This window comes from Ambystoma mexicanum, chromosome 1q, assembly GCF_040938575.1.
Source record: "Ambystoma mexicanum isolate Mex_15411 chromosome 1q, UKY_AmexF1_1, whole genome shotgun sequence".
NCBI lineage: Eukaryota > Metazoa > Chordata > Amphibia > Caudata > Ambystomatidae > Ambystoma > Ambystoma mexicanum.
Genome location: NC_090922.1, coordinates 416036958 through 416059192, shown reverse-complemented (window position 1 = coordinate 416059192; position 22235 = coordinate 416036958). Strand labels below are relative to the sequence as shown.

General features: G+C 45.3%; 1 protein-coding gene across 1 annotated transcript in view; it reads right to left on the bottom strand.

Annotated features, from left to right (window-relative positions):
- LPCAT2 (lysophosphatidylcholine acyltransferase 2) overlaps nt 1–22235 on the bottom strand; it is a 1163987-nt gene that overhangs the window by 668052 nt on the left and 473700 nt on the right. Inside the window, exon 6 of the mRNA XM_069639642.1 lies at nt 4496–4554. Within this exon, the coding sequence (XP_069495743.1) occupies nt 4496–4554 (59 nt within the window). The remainder of the gene's footprint in view (nt 1–4495; nt 4555–22235) is intronic.

Genomic DNA, 22235 nt, shown 5'->3' with positions numbered 1-22235 from the left:
GACTTCACAGGAGCACACGGTCTCGAACGCGTCGAGGACCGGGACCTGGAACGAGTACGGCGAGAACGAGCCTCCTTGTCCGAACGGGACCGCTCCCGTGACTCGTGCCGACCACTCTTGCAAGCGGCGTCTCTCGACCTCACACGGCCGACCCCACTCGGGGGCGCGGACGGCTGAGTACCCTGCGACTCAAGAATCGCCAACATTTTCTTCCCGAAGGAAGCCCATTCCTCCGGCGTCGCACGGCTGGTGGGGTAACCGACGTGCCGTGCAGAATCCTTGGAAGAGGACCTGGAAGGCGACCGGTGACGGCGCTTCCGAGAATGCCTCGAAGAGGCTGAGTGGCGAGACCCACTCCTAGAAGAAGACCGACGAGACTTCCGACGATGACGCGGAGAGTCACCCCTCGAATCATCCGTCGAAAGCCCCGCCGACTTCGACTTCCGGGGCTTGGACACCCGACCTACCGACAACTTCTTCTTACGTTCGCGTAAGGCTTTGGACGTGAGCGACTGGCAGTCGATACAGTCATCCGTGGCACCAGAGGCAGGCGTCGTGCGAGTCAGTCACCGACATCTTGGACCCACACTCCCCGCACTTCTTAAAGCCCGGACGCGGGGTTGAAGACGAAGTGGAAGACATCGCCGAAGGAAATTCACAAACGAACAGGTTCGAAGAACCAGAAAGAACAGAACTCCAAAGAGTCGAGGCTTAGAACCGAGAAACACGAAGCAACACGTTCGCGGAAAAAACGGAACTGAGGCTATGGGCGTCGTGCGTCCTACTTATCACATCGGATGACGTCGGAGGAGGTCCTCGACGACGGCGCATCGACGTCATCGACGCAGGACGCAGACGGCGAAAAAGTTTCCGAAGCAGCACAGCTGTGGTGATTACATGTCATAGATATGGAATACGTCAGAGGACCCAATCCCCTCGAAATAGGCTTCCCATACCTAGCGCCTTAACTTTGGAACGGCCTGCCACATGCCCTTAGAGCTGAAACCTCCCTCACCACCTTCTGCAAAAGCCTCAAAACCACACTTTTCAACTGACACATACAACTTCACCTTAGTGCCTTTCACCTTATTGTGTCGACTGTAACTAAGTATGTATAACCTAACAGCCTGTGCCATACATCCAGCATGTCTAATGCTTATCTCTGTAAACTGGTATACTCCCTGCAACCAGATTTGTTCACTGTAACAGCGCCACAATGCCCCAGGGCTGCTGTGCGCTACATAAATGTTAATAAACAGACTGAGGTCGCAGAACACAGTCCCTGAAAGCAGCAGAGACGCGCAACTGCAGGATTCGAAACTGCAAACGAACTGGACTTGACTGACGAAGTTTGGTCTGGAGTGCGCCGTGGGTCGGTAAGTACTTGCATCCCTTACTGGTGGCCACTGGCGCATCCATAGACATTTACGCACAATGTCTCCTGAGGGCCACTCTCCTTTGTCAAATAACCTGTGCTACCAAGCTATTCTCGATTCTTGGAATTCGCTCTGCCCTTCATCACCTCACCCACCTTCCTGAGTCACTACAGCCCCTTGAAGAGACCCATATTGAACTTAACTGCACGTTCCAGTGCTCTGGCACTGAAAGTACTTTTGAGCACAAGGCTCCACACTTCTTAGGGACTGCACTGCCTATTTGTTAGGGTTTGAATTGATGAAGTACTGCCCAAAGTATATTTGCACTGTATGACCCCTTTCTGTTGCAGGTTGTGGCCCTATACTGGTGTAATATTCCTTTAGGCCAATAGTTACTGTATATATGTTTCCTAGTTAGTGTTGTGCTAGTTTTGTTAATATTGCTGAGTTTTACTTTGTGGTTGAATTAAAAGGCCTTTAATAAATGCACATGTATTTTTGGTATATACACCAGAGAGAGTCATTTGTGCTGTTTACTGTGTGTGCTCATTGTGGGCTTTCGATCACCCTCACCCCTCCTGAGACCTTGTCTTGACCGCTGCCAATGCTACCTTGATTGGTCTGGCTTGTCCTGAAGGTTACCCTGTTCCAAGAAACTAGGCTGGCCTTCTGAACATCTGCCCACCAGGTCAGAGTTCAGAAATCCATCTTAACACCTAGCGACAAATGGTGGTCAGTCAAAAGGCCGAAAAAAAATATCGAATGACAAAAATCTCGAAAAAAAATCTCGGGAAAAAAAAAAAAAAAAATCACATTTTTTTATTTATTTATTTATATGTATTTTTGGGGTCAGGTAAGTAAAAAAAGGGGTAAAATAAAAAAAATGAAAAAAGGGGTTTGGGGGGAACCCCCCCATTTCGAAAAAAAAACCTATTGAAAAAAAAATTCGATTATTTTTTTTTCTCGAGATTTTTTGGTTCGACCTTTTTTTCTGATATTTTTTTTCGGTCTTTTCCCTATACACTGCGACAAATATTAGGAAACGTCAAGAGGATATATGTGCATCGTGAGTGAGATTGGCAACCAATTGCATGGTGTAGAGAGAACGCAGTGCTAGCGTTGTTAGAACCAACGTTATCTTAAGAGCTAGCAAAATCAATTCATAGTGTGCCCATCTGTGGTGGGGCAACGTGTGTCCGTCAATATAGGAGGCGTGTGAGCTGGACGCCTGGGAGAGGGAAATCGGTGGTCCTCCAATAGGTATTAACTGATAAGTCCTGAGGAGCAGTGCTATAGTAAAGTGACTAGTGAGTTCTATGGTTGTGTCATTGATATAATTGCCTAATTCGATCCCTGGCATGCCAGTAATTACTGTGTCTGAGAATCGAATCGATATTGAGCAGTCATTTGTTCAGGCACCCCGGTGCCTGATCCATGCAATTCCCTTAACCAACTAAGGATAAAAAAGGCAGGCACGGGAGTGGCGGTGTACGTGTGTTGCCGGGAATGATTGCAGCAGATAAAAGATACATGGAGTGAACCTCTTAGAGAACCTGTGGAGAGAGGGCGAGCCTCCTTACCTGCTAAAGTTCAAGCAAGTGTGGTTGGTCGCAGTGTTTCCAATGTTGGACGCCATTTTGTGAGTGGATTTAAATATGCCGCAAATTATGTTTGCAAGGTGACCTGGCATGCAGCTATTGGCTGGTGGGAGTCATGAGTCGGATTGGTCCTTAGATGTCATGGCCTTGGCAGATGGTGGTTTCCAATCTGACCCCTCAGGATAGCGACCAATACACACACCCAACGAGTTCCTATAACAGTAGCTCAGCATCATCTTTGACTTGCTGGCAACAAGATCTACATGAACACATCGCATCTGTTACTGCAAATCCGATTTCACTGACCCGTTTTTTTACAAATTCCACTGTAAATGAATGAAGCGGAGCCTCCCCAGCACCCACTCGACAACCACGCATGTTATTAAATACCATAACCCACCCCCCTCTATATTGCGATGAAATGCACAGAAAACAGGTCAGCAAAATCGGCCTCGCAGAAATCGGATTTGATGCTTTGTAGTGACGCTGGCAACTGTTAAGGATGTCTCACTGGTTTCCTACCATGCCATTGTGCTGGTCATTTAAAACGACTAGCAGCTAGCTTACATTTCGCCGGAGTTCATCATAGCACAGATGTCTGCAAAGATTTTCTGGTGGCATTGCAATGTTGTAGTGAATTGAATCTTTTTGACATTTTTGCATTTGTGATGTCTGGATATCTGAAAGTGAAGGCAGAAATATTTATCTTTTAAGCTGATCTGACTGTCAACGTTCTTTCTATTCACTCTTTTCATGAGAGAGTGGGGTTTCCTCATAGGCCCTGCTGGTTCTGGTCCTTGGCTTCTTAATCGCCAAGGTTGTGCTGTCATCATCCTCCGCTAGCATTTCTTAGTCAAATCACTTTCTTGGTGACTATGTACTTCTTTACATCTCCTCTCAGCTTTGGGACCCCTCTGGAAAGGTTAACTTTTTTAATCCTCAGTCTTTAAAGTTTTGTCCCTCCTTCTGTTTTTCTATTTCACCATCTCTCCTAACAGTGCTGGGCCACAGCACGGTCAAAACAGCTGTCCCCTCACTCATACCACCCCCTCCCGTATCCCTTTCGGCCCCACCCGTGTTCCCCAAACCGCATGGTCTGGTTGTTGGGTCCTCTTGTTCTGCATTCCCCCTCTCAAACCTAGGCTGGTTCTGGGATTGTGCTCCCTCGTTCATCTCTACTTTCCCCCTCTCACCCAAAGTCTGGTTCTGGGTTCCCTTTAGCTCTACATTTAATGTTTCAACAGTTACCGTATTGTGATAATGCCGATGTCTAATTTTATTATTTTCCTTTCATCTTCGTCCAATTATAAAGCACCCAAACATGGGATTGATACCATCATACCTTCGACTTTGAGCAATAAAACAAAAATACAAAAAACTATAGCAGTCTCAAATCTATTGACCACAAAACAAGACCGAAAATGAAAGCTAGAAATAAAACAAGGCAAGAAATAAAGTGTAACAAGAAATGCATCCAACCTAAACAAATTAATCTTCCCGCATAGAAAAGTTGATGCCTACCAGCTTGTTAGGATATCTTAGTAAAACGGGCTGCACTGGAACGCCTGGGATAAATGCACCTGGAAAGACATGTTGCAATTATTAAAAAAACATTCCATATTGATGTAGACCGCTGTTTATTGAAGGCAAAAAGTTACTGCAAACAGAATACAATTTTAAAACCAGTCTCTAATCTATCAACATAAATTGACTGAATCCACAGACTCCTGAAAATAGAAAAGGTTTCTCACAGTAGTGACTACTGTACTCCTAGTCCAAAGTCCCCCTTCCTCCATACTGTACTGGCGTCCCCAGGACGGTACCGTAACGTTTTGCACCACAAAAATTGCGCTACCCCATTACATTTTGATTTAGGCATGTACACGTTACAGAGGACATGATCGTGCACGCTAGCCGTGCCCTGTGGCACAGCACCAAAGTCCCTCCTTAGTAGCGCTGCAGGGACGCAGTCCTGATAAATCACTAGAGTAACTGTTCTTAATCCTATGTCCCATCCACTGCCCTCCAACGCAACAGCACCCCCACCCGACCCCGCAAGGGTGGAGGGGATTTATGAAACAGATTAAGCAAACAGATTTTTTAGGCCTGGCTGAAGGCGCAATCTGACCCTGAACCCACGACATTAATGGGGACGAAAAAAACAAAAGACACCCTGGTAACTGCTTTACTGATAGCAAATCAAAAAAGGTGATGGCTGGAAGGTTTAGAATTAACCTGAACCTCTGGTACAGCTCTGGGCAACCCTCCACATCATAATTCCTTAGCCCGCCAAGCCATTACAGAAAGGGAAAGACCTCATGCAAATCAGGCTTGGTCCCACCACAAAAGGGGCAGCGCACCCAACTGCTAGGTCACATCCCTTCTGCACGAGACCCACGATAGAGGACGTTGAAAAGCCAAGGTTGTTGCTTTTGCTCTGACTTAAGGCGCATGAAAATCTTCCTGTGGATTTTTTCCCTGAACTTTATATGCTTCCAAAATACAGGATACCCTCCATCTTGCAATTATTTGGAAGCTTGTTTGCCCGTTGACGTCCCACAAAAAGTGACAAAAACCTTCAGACACCCTGAAATTCTTTGTTCAACTTAAGTAAAGTTACAGAGCTCTCCGAACATCCTGACAGTGTAGAATCCTATTGGCCTGCGATTGAGGGAAGAAAGTTCCCGATGTGAAACTTTGATACTACTTTTGCCAAAAAAGTTGAATGTGTACACAAAACTAATTAATCCTTGTGAAAGGTTGTATAGGGCTCTCATGCCACTAGAGCTTGAATTTCACGGATTCTTCTAGCTCAAGTTAATGCCACCAATAATATTTTCCAAGTGTCATCTTCAGTTCGGCAGAACATTGGCTCAAAGGTCTTATGCCCTAAAGCAGCTAATACAACATGAAATAATCTTTTAAGATATCTTGACTACAGGGTTTAGAGAGGAGGAAACCATCTGTTCGGAGTACCTATTTGAAACTATAGCTGGCCAGGTAAGTTCTACAAGTAATTTCTTTAACCCCTGAACGAGCTAGCCAAGTCAAAAAGGATAGCACATGGTCTAGGGAACATGAAAGCAGACTAATTCCTTTCAATTCCGAACAATGACAAAATCATGTCTACTTCTATATTGAGCACGGGTAGACTCTTTCCAAGCTCTTTGTATTATATCTAGATTGTCTTCAGAAAGTTTAAGGTGCGCCATGTTACACTGCTTGTGGGTTCAGGTGAAGGACTGATGCCCTTGCTGAGAGAATATTCTTGAAGACTTCCAACTTCAATGTTCCCTGAACCGCCATATGAGTCAATTCGGAACACCATGTCTGGCGGGCCATATAGTGTCATCATGCAATTTATGGATGCTCTGCATTTGGCCAGAACCCTCTGTATTTGAGTGGTCTGGGGAGCGTGCATAACACCTAACTTCTGACCATTTAATCCTAAATGCATCCCTTGCTAAATCCTGTCCTTGATCCTTCAATGAAGCAAATTTGGGGTCTTTTGTCTTGGAGGTCTATCTCCAAGGACCACACATCGCAAATAATGTATGTGTAATCTCTGAAGAAATCTCATACTTCTAAGAACTCGCTCCGAGTCTGCTGAGCCGGTCTGTTTATGTATTGTTCTGACCAGGAACACGAGACGCTGATGGCCACATTCCCTGTGCTATTGCCCACACTCCGATTTCTTGCAACCCAATCTGTAGTAAAGGTGGGGATGAAGGGGAGGCAAGATTGGAAGGTCAAAGCCAGTGGAAACAACCACAATTAGCCCAGGGTTGTTGAACCGATGGCACCATTGACCTCTGTGCATAGTCAATCTGCCACCCCACTGGAAACTCAAGGTCCCAGATGTGATTTTTTTATTCTGGAGGTAGTTGAAGAGGAGGAGGGGCGAGTAGAATAATGAACTAGCCCTAACATCACTTTTGAGCTGGTGCTGCAAGAAAGACATTGTGGTAGGCTTGGTTAGAATAGCCAAAGACTTTGCGGTCTGATTACTTGTCTTCTTTTTAGTTAATTTTTCATCTGTGAACGAGTGAAAAAGCTCAGTTTCTTCCAAGGGCAGATCAAGAATTCTCTCTTGGATGTCATGTGAGAATTTTTAATTTTTTAATTTCGATTATTTTTGGTTCATATAAACCTTTACATGTAATAGATACAATATATATAACATACAAGTAAAACCATTACAAATGTTTCTATATTTAAAAGAACTCAAACCATAGTAAAATCCAGCAGCAAATACATCAATAGGCAAATATCATAAATAGAGCACAAAATCCTATCATTAATTGAAACAATTGATAGAACAAATATCTATAATACAAATCCCATAAAAAAAAGTCTCGATAAGAGACGGAATTAAGGTGCCAGCCTTCTTCCAGGCATTATATGCTGCTCCAGTGATAACAGTGGACTCTACACTAATAATTGCTGACCAAAATTGATTACATTCGATATGTAAAATGTCCATGATAAAATTAATTCAACTTTTTATGTATTCCATTTTCAAATGGCCACATTGAGTTAGTATGTGTCGGGCAATTCCACTTCAGCCATACATAAACATGATCTATCTTCATGTGGAATCTTCTTCAATCAGCCTGTATTTTCAAATGTTGGCAGTATATTAAAATCACAAATATGTAATAAATATTTTCATTTTGGTGAAGCAAATTCTAGTAAGGTAAGTAAAAGGTAATCTTTGTTTAAAACCTTCCATACTGTATTCTTTAACCATTTTTAGATTGGACAAATCTATATTTTCAGCGCAGTGATAATCTCTAGATTTCTTTTCAACAATGCAGTTCCATTATGATTAAGCCTCAAGTCTTCGAGTACAATATCCAAGTGTATATACAGTAATAAGTCCCTCAATGTCATTTCCTCCTCTCTTGCGTATAACAGTTGATAACAAAAACCATTTTCTTTAAAACTTTCAGACGCATATTACTATAATAAAATCTTTACAAGGCAAAATGTTCATAGGGAAAGCCTAATAGTTATATCTATCTACTACCTCAATCTTGATGTCATTAATAAACCAGGAGGGGGTTAACATTTTTATTTTAGTCCCAAGGAATATTGTCTTGGTTTTGGTGCCATTAATTTTCAGATTGTTATCACGGCCATATTTGGCAAGTGCAGTCAGGGATCGTTGAAGCCCAATAGGTGTACGGTCCATAATAAGCATGTTGTCGGCATAGCCGATCCATGGAACCAGCGTACTACCTATTGTTGGTGGAAAATTCCGTACTGTGATAATCTCCTGGCCAATATCACTGACATATAAATTGTACAGTGTCGTCGCCAAGAGACATCCCTGTTTAATACCCATATTGGTGTTGACGTTTGATGGAAGGTCACACTCTCTATTTACTCTAATGGCTAATATAGTCTGTGCATATACTGCAGTGATAAAATATAGCAAATTTGGGTCAATCCTCAATTTTTTAAGCTTACTCCAAAGCCGTGTTCTTGAGACTGTATCAAAGGCCTTACCAAAATCTATAAAACATAGAACATATCATCTATCTTGCTTCTTTTGATTACACGCCGGAATAAAATAATGAATTAGACTAATACTACATACGGTGCAATTACATTTTCGAAAACCCATTTGAAACGGGGAGAGGATTGTTTGTTTCTTGTATCCATTTATTATATTTTCTAAGCAAAATAGTAGCGAACACCTTGTGGCTTGCATCAACTATAGCAAGTAATCTATAATTAGCTGTTTTAGTTTGATCTCCACCTTCGATCATGAAGGAGCTCTGCCAACTTCCGAGGTATACTGCCCTCACGTAGTATTTGCGAACAATTGTTCTAGTAGGTAGGCCCAAAATGTAGCATTATTTTTAAATACCTTGTTAGGCATCATATCTGGGCAAGGGGCACGTGAATTATTAATGGATCTAATAATTATTAAAAAATCTTCATATACAAAAACCTCAGAAAAACTACTGTTTCAGAGGCAATCATTAGATTTTTTTATCAGGACAATCATGTACATAATATATTTCATCAACTGTACGGATCCATTCAGGTTTACTAATGGAACTGGTCTTGATCTTATTCAAAAGATTGCTATTTCTGACCAAAGCCCAAAACCTCCTGCCATCATGCTTCTTCAGCAGCTCAAATATCTAACACCAGTTAGCATTGTTAGTAGAGGATTGGTGTATCTTGAGCCAATTCTTGTATTTGGTAGCCAGCTCAGTTTTAAGCAAATGCTTTTTGGGCCATGTGAGACACCGGTCATTGTTAATCTGTCTACACCTAAAATTAAATATCCTCTTGACTTGCTGTAGCACCTTATCAAAGTGACCAATATGTGTTTTATCATCTTTACTAAGGCGATAATTCAGATTTAGGTGGTCCTTTAATACCACCATCAATCTGGACAAATCCCATTGGTTAGACAAAAGCCAATTATAAACCCAATGGCTATTTCCCTGCACCAAATGGTTAATTTTATCCAGATTTGTATTGTTCCATGTGATGCGGTTTCCGGGTGGCTTTATCCAGACCCGCTTGTTTTAATATCCAATTTTATGTGCTTGAGGTAATGTGTGTATCGAGGTAAATGCAGCATGATCACTCAGTGCATTAAAACATATCCTAATGGAGTCACAGTTGTGCCACAAATCATAATCTCCATAAACATAATCTAGGCAAGAGGAACTAATCCCATTCGACCATGTCTTTAAAGTTGAATCAAGCTTCCTTCTCTTTCTATTGAGACAATGAAGATCATCCATATTAAAAACCTGAGCCCATTTGGCATCAGGCTATTCCACTTTAAGTAAAAGGGATTCGGTTTCAGTAACTTCTGGAGAGTCTGAAAGCATCATATTATATTTGTTCAAATTAAGGGCATTTAGGTTACCCCCTATTGAGATGTTAACCCTGGATTGTATCATTTGAATAAAGTATTTCACATGCACGCTCCCTACCAGGAGGGGAGTATATATTTATTATCAGTATGTCCGTCTCCAATACGTGTGAGTCTAACACTACTGACATTAAATATAATGAATTTTCTTCCAGGCAGAATGGGCGAATAGAGATAAAAGATTGAACTCCTATAGCCAACCCGCCCATAGGTCTGCCACGCAAACCATGTGAGGCACGTCTACAAATAATACTATACCCATCCATGGTAACATCTTTTAGTGCCCAGGTTTCCTGTAGAATATAAATGTTACTAGCTCCAATTCAAGCTTTGCCCTCTGAATGATTAATGAATGAATAAAAACCTCTGGTGTTCCAGGTGATCCAATTTAATGACAGTTTAAAATATGGTCAGTTCTCATTGATGATATTTGTGCCCTTGGTACCTCTTCTACTATCTAGATCTGAAGGACCATAATTCCACCCAATAGTGTCTGGTTTTCCAGAACTCTGCAAATGCCTTAAAGGCAACTGCTTTCTTATGGCAATATGGGGTTTGTATTTAACTACAAGGTTAAGACCCATATTCATTAGTATATCAGAACAGGAATATAGCAAGGTTATAATTGCTGGGGAAGGAAGCTCAAGCAGTGCCCAATTAGATGAGCTATGTAATTCGACTCTTATTAGATCTATGTTAGTTATTGCTGAGAGCTGTGAAATTTGTTCCCAAAGAGATAGTATACGAGTAAGATTAGAAAATAAGCTATCCTTTGTGGGATTTATTTCCTCAAGTTTAACCAAATTGTTTAACGCATTCCATTTGATTCCCTCAGATATAATCACTGGTTTAAATATGTCACAATTTGGTCTCTTTTTGGAAAGGTTAAGTGGAGATAAAATAACAGTGGACAATGTGCTTCCAGTACTAAAACCAGCAGTTGTTTTAGACTCATTTAAAGCATTGCTACCAAGAGGACACATATTTAGAAGAGAGCCATTATTATCTATACTAAAGGAATGAAGTGTGTCACTCATGGCGAATTTACTCAAGAGTGTTCACTGCTAATATAATACTCTGTGGATATTTTTCCATTACGTTGTATTTTAAGGTAAAAAAATCTGGTTATAGTTATCTGGAACCTATCAGATTTTTCCAAAATAACACCAGCATCCAGCTTACCCTTTTTCGTACATGGGGCTATTTTTAATCTATCAAGATGCCTAGAGGGGCTTCTCAGTCGTTTGCCAAGTCTGACCGTCTCGCTTCTCAATCCAGTTCGACTCAGTCTTTTTGGCTGCATCCTCTGTGATGTAGGGAGGCGGAGATGAAGACTCTCACTCCAATACGGAAGAGACCAACGGGACCCGCTGAGGACAGGGAAAGCCTGATGAAAAAGGCGGGAGTGGGAACACAGAATCACAGCGTTACCCCAGCTGGCCCTAGAAAGAAAGCTCAGCAGGGGTTGGTCAGCCCTGTGACACAGCCCAATTCCCCCAAACACCAAAAAACTCTGCTGAGGCTCAGCCAATAACTGCTTCTTTTTAGGCTCTGCCTCCAAAGTGTGCTCGAAATGGTCACAGTAAACAGACTGTAGCTTCTGAGATTAACAGATCCAAAATACTCCACTCTGCATGTGGGAATTTAGTAGCATGCATCCATGCCGATCTTCTCAGATCGAGGCCTATGCACATGCCTGTAATGTCTATCGGTATTTGACCCAACAATGATTCTAGCAAATCTTGGGTGAACAATTTTGCTTCATGTCGCACCTTGAAACACTTGTATAGGTGCGATATAAATAAAATATCACATCATATCCTACCACGACTTAAAAGCTACACATCTATTGTGGCAGGTCAGAAAGGACATAGACTAGAATATTCCATTAAATGCTTATACTTTATTCAAAAGAAAACCAAAAACTCCTAACTCACTATTCTATGTGTTTTCCCTACCTAACAAAACTAATTTGTCAATAGTAAGTCCAAAATGAAGAGCTGTCAACTGCCCAAAACAAATCTGTGCTGACCCTACACTACAAAAACAACTAAGGCACAGGGGAATGACACCCTTCTCCTGTGGGCTAATCTTTCATCAGATCTTTGCTTGAGTAAAGTAGACTTCGGTAGTCCTTAGAAACTACTCTTATGTCATATAGTTCAGATATTGGGTTCTTCAATTGTTCACCAGTGACGTTTGCACGCTGGTTCTCCATTTTGTTTTTATTCTTAACCCTTGTGAACTTGCTTGGTTTGGTTTCCCTTCTTCCTTGGGACACTTCTGCTTTTCTCTTGCTAATCAAACTCAAAGCTTTCTCTTTATTCAATATCTAATCCTCTATAGGATTAATTGTATTGCAACCACATAGATTCTCTTTATTCTCATTAGGTTCTGTCTCTTTGGCTTGTCTGTGATCATTGGGAGTGTTCCAATAATAACTCTTACTCTCTTAATGCACTTTCCACAATATCTTTACTGAGAATAGTATGAATGTTCCAATAACAATTCTCATTCTTCTCCCCTGTTTGGTAGTTAATGGGATGAGTATGAGTGATCCAATAGTTATTCCCAATATTTTTCACTACTCGACTTGTACTGGAAGAGTATGAGTGTTACAGTACTAATTCCCATTCTGCATCTGTACCTTTAATACTTGGCCCTCACTGGGAGCTCCCGGGACTCGCATGCTCCCCGTGACTTTTTTCTCACAGGGATCACGTCATTGCAGTCAGGACGGAACCTTCCTTCATGACTGTCAGGTAGGAGTCTTGGTTCTCTGCCTCGCTTTTGTTATGCAAGCTCTGCTGTGCCCTCAGTAAAATGGTCTCGCCGTCGTGCCTAGATTTCCAAGTCCACCGACTTTCGGTCATGCCAATAGTTCGTACTCAGTTATTCTTCGGACACTCCAGCCCTCTGTTTTCTCTCTCACTCATTTGGCACAGGTTAAGGTTTGCACGCCAGTTCTCCCGCACAATTGGGAGTCGTGCGTTCCAGTTTCCTTCAGCTTTGCCTGCACAACTGATTTGAAACTCCCGAGCTTCTCTCTCAGGTCAAATCCAATCGGATTTATGAAGCTGCCGTGCGACTTCCCTGGCGCAATGTCAAAGTCTGTTCTCTTTGTTCTGCTTGTGATTGTTATTACTCCAGCGGTTTTCTTCGTCTCAGTACCAGAGAAGTACTCCTTTGCAGGTTTACTTAGGGGTTCTATTTAACAATAACAGATATCAGCTCGCTCTTTCTGCTTTCTTCGAGCAGAGGTCCTTACTGATGGATTATAGGTAAGTGGGTTAGGGATCTCCTTCTCGGAACCCAAGTCCTGAGGTCCCACTTGCATCTACCCGTAGGGAGAATATCGCATAGCGAGCTCACCTCCCTAGCTTCACAGGGAAAGGCTCCCCCTGGGGAGAAGGGACCGATTCCTGTGATTAATCAAACAATCTATGGACATATCTTGTGCAAACTCTGAGACCTCCCTGCACAACCTTTGATTTGCTGCCGATACAAATGCATCTGCATTTGCTTGGCAGAGATGTAACAAGGTTTTAAAATACACCTTATTACTGAAGGCTTCCAAAAGTTTGTCTTCTCTAGGTAGAATTAAAGTCATTGCTGAGGTCATAGGTGTGCCGACATAAGTACATTTGGCATCAGGGTCAGACTGTGACAAGAAATAGGACCGGGCACCCAAAGAAAAGTGGCCCACCTCTCGCCTCAAAAAAGTGGCCCACCCCTCACCTCACGGCACTTGACCTCCGATGACATCACCGGATGTGATGTCATTTGACCACACCCGAAAGTGACATCCCGCATAGCGATGAAACACAACCTTTCACCCCTTGACAAAACAGGAACTGGGATCAAATAGCATTGTTCCTAAGTACACTACAAAAAGAACAAGTTACTTTCCTACCTGGTAACGTTCTTTCGATGGTATGGTCCAACGAGGTATTCCATATCTATGACAGTAATTACCACAGCTGTGCTGCTTCGGAACATCTTTCGGCGTCTGCGTCGATACGCTGTCCTCAAGGACTTCCGTCGAGCCGACGTTACCGGATGTTATAAGTAGGACGCACAAAGGCCATAGCCTCAGTTATAGTTTTTCCCAGAACGTGTGGCACCAATCTCCTGCCAGTATGACCACAGAAAACCTTGCGGAAGCGTAAGCTGCAATTGCATAAGAAATTCTGTAGCGGGGCAGGTAGGGAGGGAGCGATATGGAATAAGTCGTCGGACCATCCCATCGAAAGAATGTTACAAGGTAAGAAAGTAACTTGTTCTTCGAGGGGATTGGGTCCTCCGACCTATTCCATATCTATGACAGACTCCCAAAGCAGTACCAACGTATGGAGGAGGGAAAATAATTTAGAATATAGAAATTTAGAATGCCCAATTAAATTGCAGAGTAAAGGACCACCTTGCCAAAGGCCAGATCCTGCCCATGGATAGAATCTAGGGAGTAGTGTCTTACAAAAGTATGGACCGAAGCCCATGTGGCTGCTTCACAGATGTTACGAATAGGAACACCCCTCTGCAGAGCAGTAGAGGCAGCCATACCCCTAGTAGAATGGGCCCGTAAGCCTACCGGAGGGTCCTTACCCGCCAAGCGGTAACATTCAGAAATTGCCAAGATAATCCATCTAGACAAAGTCTGCTTAGTAATAGCTTGTCCAAAACGCGTTCCAGCGTAACCTATAAAGAGCTGATCGTCCACTCTGACCCGGGACCTGCGTGAAATGTAGAAACTTAAAGCTCTCCTAGGATCCAACCTATGGAGCCTCTCCTCTTCCTTACCAGGAAGCGGAGGAGGATAAAATGCCAGAAGAATGACCTTCTGGCTTAAATGAAATTCCGATACAGCCTTCGGAAGAAAGGAAGGACGAACTATAAGGACAACCCTGTCCTTATGAAACACCGTGAAGGGTGGCTTAACAGAAAGTGCCTGCAACTCACTTACTCTGCGAGCGGAAGTGACCGCAACTAAAAACACAGTTTTAAGGGTTAACAGTCTCAAAGGACAAGAGCGTAAAGGCTCAAATGGAGCACCCATTAGGAATTTCAGAACAAGGTTCAAATCCCAACCGGGCACCTGGAAAGGTGACAGCGGAAACACATTAGTGAATCCTTTGAGAAACTGAGAAATTAAAGGAATTTTGAAATCAGAACACTCCTCAGAAGAGCACTTAAATATGGACAGCGCCGCCAGGTAACCTTTAATGGTACCCACTTGCAGGCCCTTGTGGGCTAATGAAAGCAAAAAAGACAGAACCACAGGAATGTCACATAAAAAAGGATCCACATTCTGAACCCTGCACCAGTCGCAGAACTTTCTCCAATGGCAAGGGTACAGGGACTTGGTTGCAGGCTGTCTGGCCGAAAGCAACACCTCCATCACGTCTTCAGGGAGGTTCCAATCCTTATACCTCAACCTTTCAGAAGCCAAGCGTGAAGGTTGAGGGATCTGACCTCTGGATGGAGAACCTGACCCCCCCTCCCGTGAGAGCAGATCGTCTCGTTAGGGAAGACGACGTGGAGGGCAGATGGACAAGCAAAGAAAGTCCGGCTACCACGTTCTCCGGGCCCATGCCGGAGCAATGAGGATCATCTGGGAACTGAACCTCCGTAACCTCCGCAGCACTTGCGGGATGACTGGGACTGGAGAAAATGCGTACAGCAGTGGGAAGGACCACTCCACCACGAACGCATCCCCTAAGGTTCCTCTTGGAGGAAATTCCCGCGAGCAGAACTTTTCGCCCTTCCGGTTGACACTGGAGTTGAAGAGATCCACTTGTGGGGTCCCCCAAAGGGCAAAGATCTCCAGGAGAATCTCCTGAGCCAGCTCCCACTTGTGAGAGATCATGCTCTGCCTGCTCAGAGCGTCCGCTGTCTCGTTTTCGTCTCTGGCCAGATGCACTGCCGAGATCGAAATTTCCTGCTGGATGGCCCAGAACCAGAGCTGCATCACCTCCCTGCACAGAGGAAGTGACCCTGCCCCCCCCTTTTTGTTGAGGTAGTGCATGGCCACTGTGTTGGACTCCAACGGAGACCAAGGACTTCTGACTGTCAACTCGTTGGCATGAGATAGCCCCAAACCGTGAGGGATGTGTCCGTCACGATCGTCACCTCTGGCCAGGGCAGAAAAAATGGAGCCCCCCTCATCAGATTGCTTTCGACGGCTCGCCACAGGAGGTCCTGGGCGACCGAGGGCGGCACCTGAACGGGGTCCGACAACCTGCCAGAGGACTGTGACCACTGCATCTTGAGGGTCCATTGCAGAGATCTCATCCGCAACCTGGCCTCTGGCACCACAAGAATGCAGGATGCCATGAGGCCGAGCAACCTCAAGAACTCGAACGCCGGGAGACTCTGGACATGTTGAAACTTGTGCACCATCTGCAGAATGTGATGAGCCCTCACCTGAGGAGGGAAACACTGCCCCAGGGACGTGTCGAGCACTGCTCCGATGTACTGGAGCCACCGAGTTGGCGTCAAGTGGGACTTCTTTAAGTTGAGGGAGAAGCCCAGCTTGTGAAGGGAGTGGCAGGTGACGGACAGATGATCCAGGACTTGCTCAGGAGAGCACGCCCTGATCAACCAATCGTCCAGGTAGAGGTAGACGTGAATCCCCCCTTTCGTGAGATATGCTGCCACCACCACCATGAGCTTGGTGAAAACCTTCGGGCGGAGGTTAATCCGAATGGCAGGACCTGAAACTGAAAGTGCGAGTCGCCAACCGCAAACCTGAGGTACTTCTTGTGCTTGGGATGGATCGGCACATGAAAGTAAGCATCCTTGAGGTCCAGCGACACCAACCAGTCCTGCAGTTGAAGGGCCTGGAGGACTTATAACCATCTTGAACTTGTCCTTCCCGAGGAGCTTGTTCAAACCACGCAAGTCCATGATGGGTCTCAATCCCCAGTCTTTCTTCAAAATCAAAAAATAAGGGGAATACCATCCCTTGTTCCTCTCCGCTACAAGCACCAGTTCTATGGTGCCTTTCTCCAGCAGGGATTGCATTTCCTGCGCAAGGAGCGGATCCGGACTCTTCAAAGAGAGATTCCATGGTGGATTGTCGTGAGGCCTCTGCCGGAAAGGAAGACAGTAGCCTTGGGCTATGATCTCCAGAAACCACACATCTGAAGTAATGGCACGCCACTCTACAAGATGCTGCGCCAGCCTTCCCCCAACCGGTGAACCATCGGACATGGCCTCATGACTGAGCTGAAGCGGCTGCGGCAGTGCCTGAGGGCAAAGAGGCAAGTGCCTGAGCGGTCTTGGCACCTCGAGTACCCTGTTTTCCACCTCTGGTACTCGTACGGTGGCCCCTTTGACTTGCAGCTCCTCTCGATTTACCAAAGGATGAGTAATATCGAAAGGAACCTCCCCTCCGTTGCTGTCCCCTAGGACGAAAAGGCAGAGGCTGGCGAACTGCAGCACTCAACGACTTTGCTGCAGCTTTAGAGGTCTGCAACCTCTCAAGGCTCTCATCAGCCTTGCTACCAAAAAGATGTTCACCATCAAAGGGCATGTTGAGGAGCCGGGCTTGCAAATCCGGAGCAAACCCCGACTTCCGCAACCACGCAAACCTGCGTATTACGGTGCTCGCCGCCATGGACCGGCTGACACAATCTGCCATGTCCAGACCTGACTGAACGGACTCACACATGGCATCCTTGCCATCCTGCACAATAGTAAGAAAACCATCCCGTTCCTCCCCTTCGGGAATATGATCAGCCGCTAATGAAATACAGTTCCACAGAGTATGCATGAAACGTGACAAGGCACACACGGAGTTGGCTGGCTGTAAAGCCATACCCCCTGAAGAAAACACTTTCTTCGCCCAGCCATCAAAACGCTTGTCGTCCCTATCAGGAGGGATGGTAGGGTACGACGCCTGCTTTGCTGGGGCCATAGCCGCCTGTACCACCAAACTCTCCGGAGTGGGGTGCGTGGTCAAGTAGCAGGGGTCGCTACTGGCTGGGCGGTATTTTCGTGGCAAAGACTTGCTCACTGCCGGGAGACTCTCCGGAGCAGTCCAAGCTGCTGCCACCCTTCTCTGCAAGACAATATGGAATGGCAGTACCGGGTCAGTTGGTGGACCTTGGTCGAGGATATCCGTCAGGTCATCCTGCAGAAAATCCACTGGTGGTGCAGACCACCCCAAATATTCCGTGACCCTAGACATAAGGCGCCGGTACAAGGACTCGGCATGGGTGCCAGGCTCAGGCCTACAGAAATCCACCTCCGAAGGGTGTCCAGACCACTTGCATCGTGCAACGACTGCCTCAGGTCTTCAATCTGGCTATGCCCAGACAAAATCTCGTCAGGCACCTCCTCAGGAACCATACCTTCCTCAGACCCTTCATCCACCTCAGAAATATAATCTAGAGGCTGGAATGAGGGCACAGAAAAAGGGACAAAGACATTTTTAGCCTTGGGCAGAGCCATTCTAGGGGGTTCCACTGTGCCACAGGGTACCTCTGACAGAGCAGCCTTGAAAGGCGTCGATGAAATCCGCGTCGAGGGCTTCAGCACAGTCCTCGAGGGCGGAGCCACAAGCGTGTCCTTCGACAGCCTGGGCGCCGAAGGCGTCGACGGCTTCCTCGGAGGCAGAGCCTCGAGAGAGTCCCTCGACGACCTAGGCGCCGATGTCTTCTTCGAAGACCTCACAGGCTCCGATGGTCTAGACGGCGTCGAGGACCGGGACCTGGAGCTGCATGTCTAGGGCGACCATCCTTGTCCGACCGGGACCTCGAAGGTGCCCGGTGATCGCGGCGACCGCTTGAGCCCGAAGGCGTGCGAGTGGCGTCTCTAGCACGGTCACAACCAGCATCTTTCGACAGCACGGACGGACCGGAGCCCTGCGACTGAAAAATCGCCAACATCTCCTGCCGAAATGAATCCCATTCCGCAGGAGTGGAATGCTTGTTGGGGCAAGCTACCCGCCGACGGGCGGAGTCCTCGGACGAGGACAGGGAAAGTGACCGATGCCAGCGCTTCCGTGAGTGCCTTGTCGAAGAGGCAGAGGAATGGCGGGACCTACTCCTGGACCGAGACCCCACAGACTTACGCCGACGATGCAGAGAGTCGCCTCTCGAATCGTCCGTCGAAAGCCCAGTGGATCTCGACTTGCAGGGTTTGGCCACCTTACCTACAGAAAGCTTCTTCTTACGCTCCCGCAAGGCCTTCGATGTAAGCGACTGGTAGTCCACACAGTCATCCATGTCATGGTCCTCCCTGAGGCACCAGAGACGGGCGTCGTGCGAATCCGTCAATGACATCTTGGACCCGCAGTCCCGACACTTCTTAAAACCCGGCCGCAGGGTGGAAGAAGACAAAGACATCATGGAAATCTTCACAACGAACAGGTTCGAAGAACCGAAAGAACAGAACTCAGAAGAACCGAGCGTGCCAAGATCTCTGAAGAGAACACGTTCGTGGAAAAAACGGAACTGAGGCTACGGGTGTCGTGCGTCCTACTTATAACATCCGGTGACGTCAGCTCGACAGAGGCCCTCGAGGACAGCGTATCGACGTCATCGACGCAGGACGCAGAAAGATTTTCCAAAGCAGCACAGGAATACGTCGGAGGACCCAATCCCCTCGAAATATGGTTATGATTTCACTAATGTGATATACATTTCATACAAGAATGGATCACCATATGTATCATTAATATCTGTGTGCATAGATCAATATTGTCAAATTACTGTGTATGCGAGCAGACGTCGAAGGCCAAATGATAATATGTTATTGTATAGCACTTACGCTTAAGCTCTTTTTTATAGAACAAATATGCATACAATATCACCCAACCTGTGTTGGTATTCATTTATCAACCTCAGAAGAATGAAAGGCTGAGATGGCCTTGGTGGGATTCGAACCTGCAGATCACACACACATCGCAGCAGCGAGCGCTCAACCCACTGAGCTATAATATCAGCTATAGTAAAACGAGCAATTATTCTGTAGTGGATACCATTAAACTGTTACCTGAGATTTAACAGAGTACAGCACCGTCCACTGTGCATGAGCTTCCTGGGACACCAGCCTCTGCTGCTAGTCACCCAGCTGTTGCCTGCTAGAAGGATAGGTGTCATATAGTTGTCTATCACACAACTGATCAGAACATACGCCTTAGGTCTGCGACACACACACACCCCAACCGAGCATACTACTGTGAAATATATAACCGTAAATTACACAACAGCAGTGCGACAGTGCTCGCCGTGCTTATGCAAGTTCCTCCCTGGATAATGTCCTGCCACACATCTCCTTGTCATATACCAGCCTGCTGTGCGTTTCACAACTAATCTCTCACCCACCGATTTGTAACTCACATGTGCTGAAAGTCATATGTACCACTGAGCCAGAGGCACTAATCTGGCATTTGCAAAGAAGAGGGGGTTTGTTATATCTCCCTAATTCTAAGGCAGGCCCCGGAGGGATAAATAGAAGGAACACACCCCAAGGCGGCGGCAGCCACAGCAGAAGCAGCAGTGCTCTCAGCTGCAATGATTGAGGGGACAGTGCGCATTTCAAAGAGTGTCAACAAAACCGAATGCCTCTTAGGTGGAAGTGAAAAAATGCATTTTGTCTTTGTGTATTAGCTGGGAAGAGCATCTTATATTGTATGCTTTAGGAATCCTCCGCTTGACATGCAAGGTCTTCCTGCTGCTTGTACTGGAATGCTGAAGTCTGAGAACTTGGGTATTCATGCATTTTGGAATCTCAGCCCACCCTTCTCCCCAGCCATCTTCAGTATCAGATCCCTGTAGTTTAGTGTCCTTTCAATGCCGCCTCTGGGCGGCATGCCCGGAGCAGGTTTGGGCCCAAGGGTGTAGTGCACTCTTTCCACAAGAAAGGGACTAGAGAAGGCTAGGGTCCCGAGTATGACCAGGAATACGTTTTTCCAGGAACTTCTGAAGTGGCCTTCCAGAGGGCATCATTTTTATCTCTAATCGCTTTCATTTCTATTTCAAGGAAATGATATCTACCACACTGATGAGCGAAGGATTTATGCGTCTGCACTGCACTCTGTGGCCATTATGATCACCGTCCTCTAGCACCCTCTGCCATCCCCATCAATGCTGGTTTTAAACAGGAATTCATTGCACGGAACAGAGAGGACACATTGCTTCAAAATCAAGTGCCTGAACGCAAGGATACAAGATGCGAAAAACTGGTACTGGCTGCCAAAACTAGTCACTCTATATAAGTGGCTGGCATGTTTGGTGAGTCAAAACAGTGATTTAGTCAATACTGTATATAAAGTACACTACAATGTGTCGTCAAGCTAATGTGGGGAATTGTCGTGATTCTCATCAAGATTGCTGCTCTCATTTTGGGGTTGGATCAATGCAGCTAATAGGTACATATGAATCTGGTGAAATTACCTTGTGCAGTGCCAGTAATCACTTCCAAAATGCTGAATATATGAAGTAATCACAACTTTTTAGTATTCCTGCTTTGCCTTCTCTTGATTGCTCAACGTGCCATTTCTTTGTGATGCAGTAAACGTATTGATAATTACGGGTTTGCTAATTGTACGCTCATTTTCCAAGATGTTTTACTTTCTAAATTGACAGAACACTGTTCCTCTCATTTCCTCACGCTCCAGTCACGCATCGGATTCCAATACACATGTAACGGGTTTATAATTTCTGGTATACGCCCACTTCTTCACACATAAACAACAGAAGAGACCTCAGTCAGTGTTCTGAAGGCAGGCATCTGTCGGATTTTGGATTCTTGAAGTTGCTGGACGTATAACTCATCCACATGACTACTCTCATTGCATTGCTATCCATACTCTCACATGCTCATCAAACAGCGCATGCTGAATATTTAATCTGGTTATTTGGATGCTTTAATTATTTCGTATACTGTTGCCGCTAAACATGTGCCGTATGAAGTAAAATCATATCTGTTGCGTGTTCACAGATTCCATGATTCCCAGGATGCAAATTGAGATGGTGCGTTATCTTTCCAGAAGGCATGCTGGGATATAAATAGACCCTGCAGCTTTCTGGATGCTGCAAATGTTACTCTGAATTAACCATGTGTTGTGATATGAAATGGTTCAATGAACACCTGAATTTTGTAATCTCTAGAAATGGCAGTCTGTTACATCAGAGTTTCACAGTTTATTATTACACATTTAAAGTTGGTTTCAGCTGCCCTTGATGAAGCTAACACAGAGTCAATCAAGGCAATCAGTGAGGACACCCATTCTCAAAAAATACCATTCGACACACTATACGATTACCCTTTACAGGCATGTTCACTACATCTGCAGATCCTGCTCCATTAATTAGCTGATTAATCTTCAAAGCGCTCGGGGAAAAGGATGGT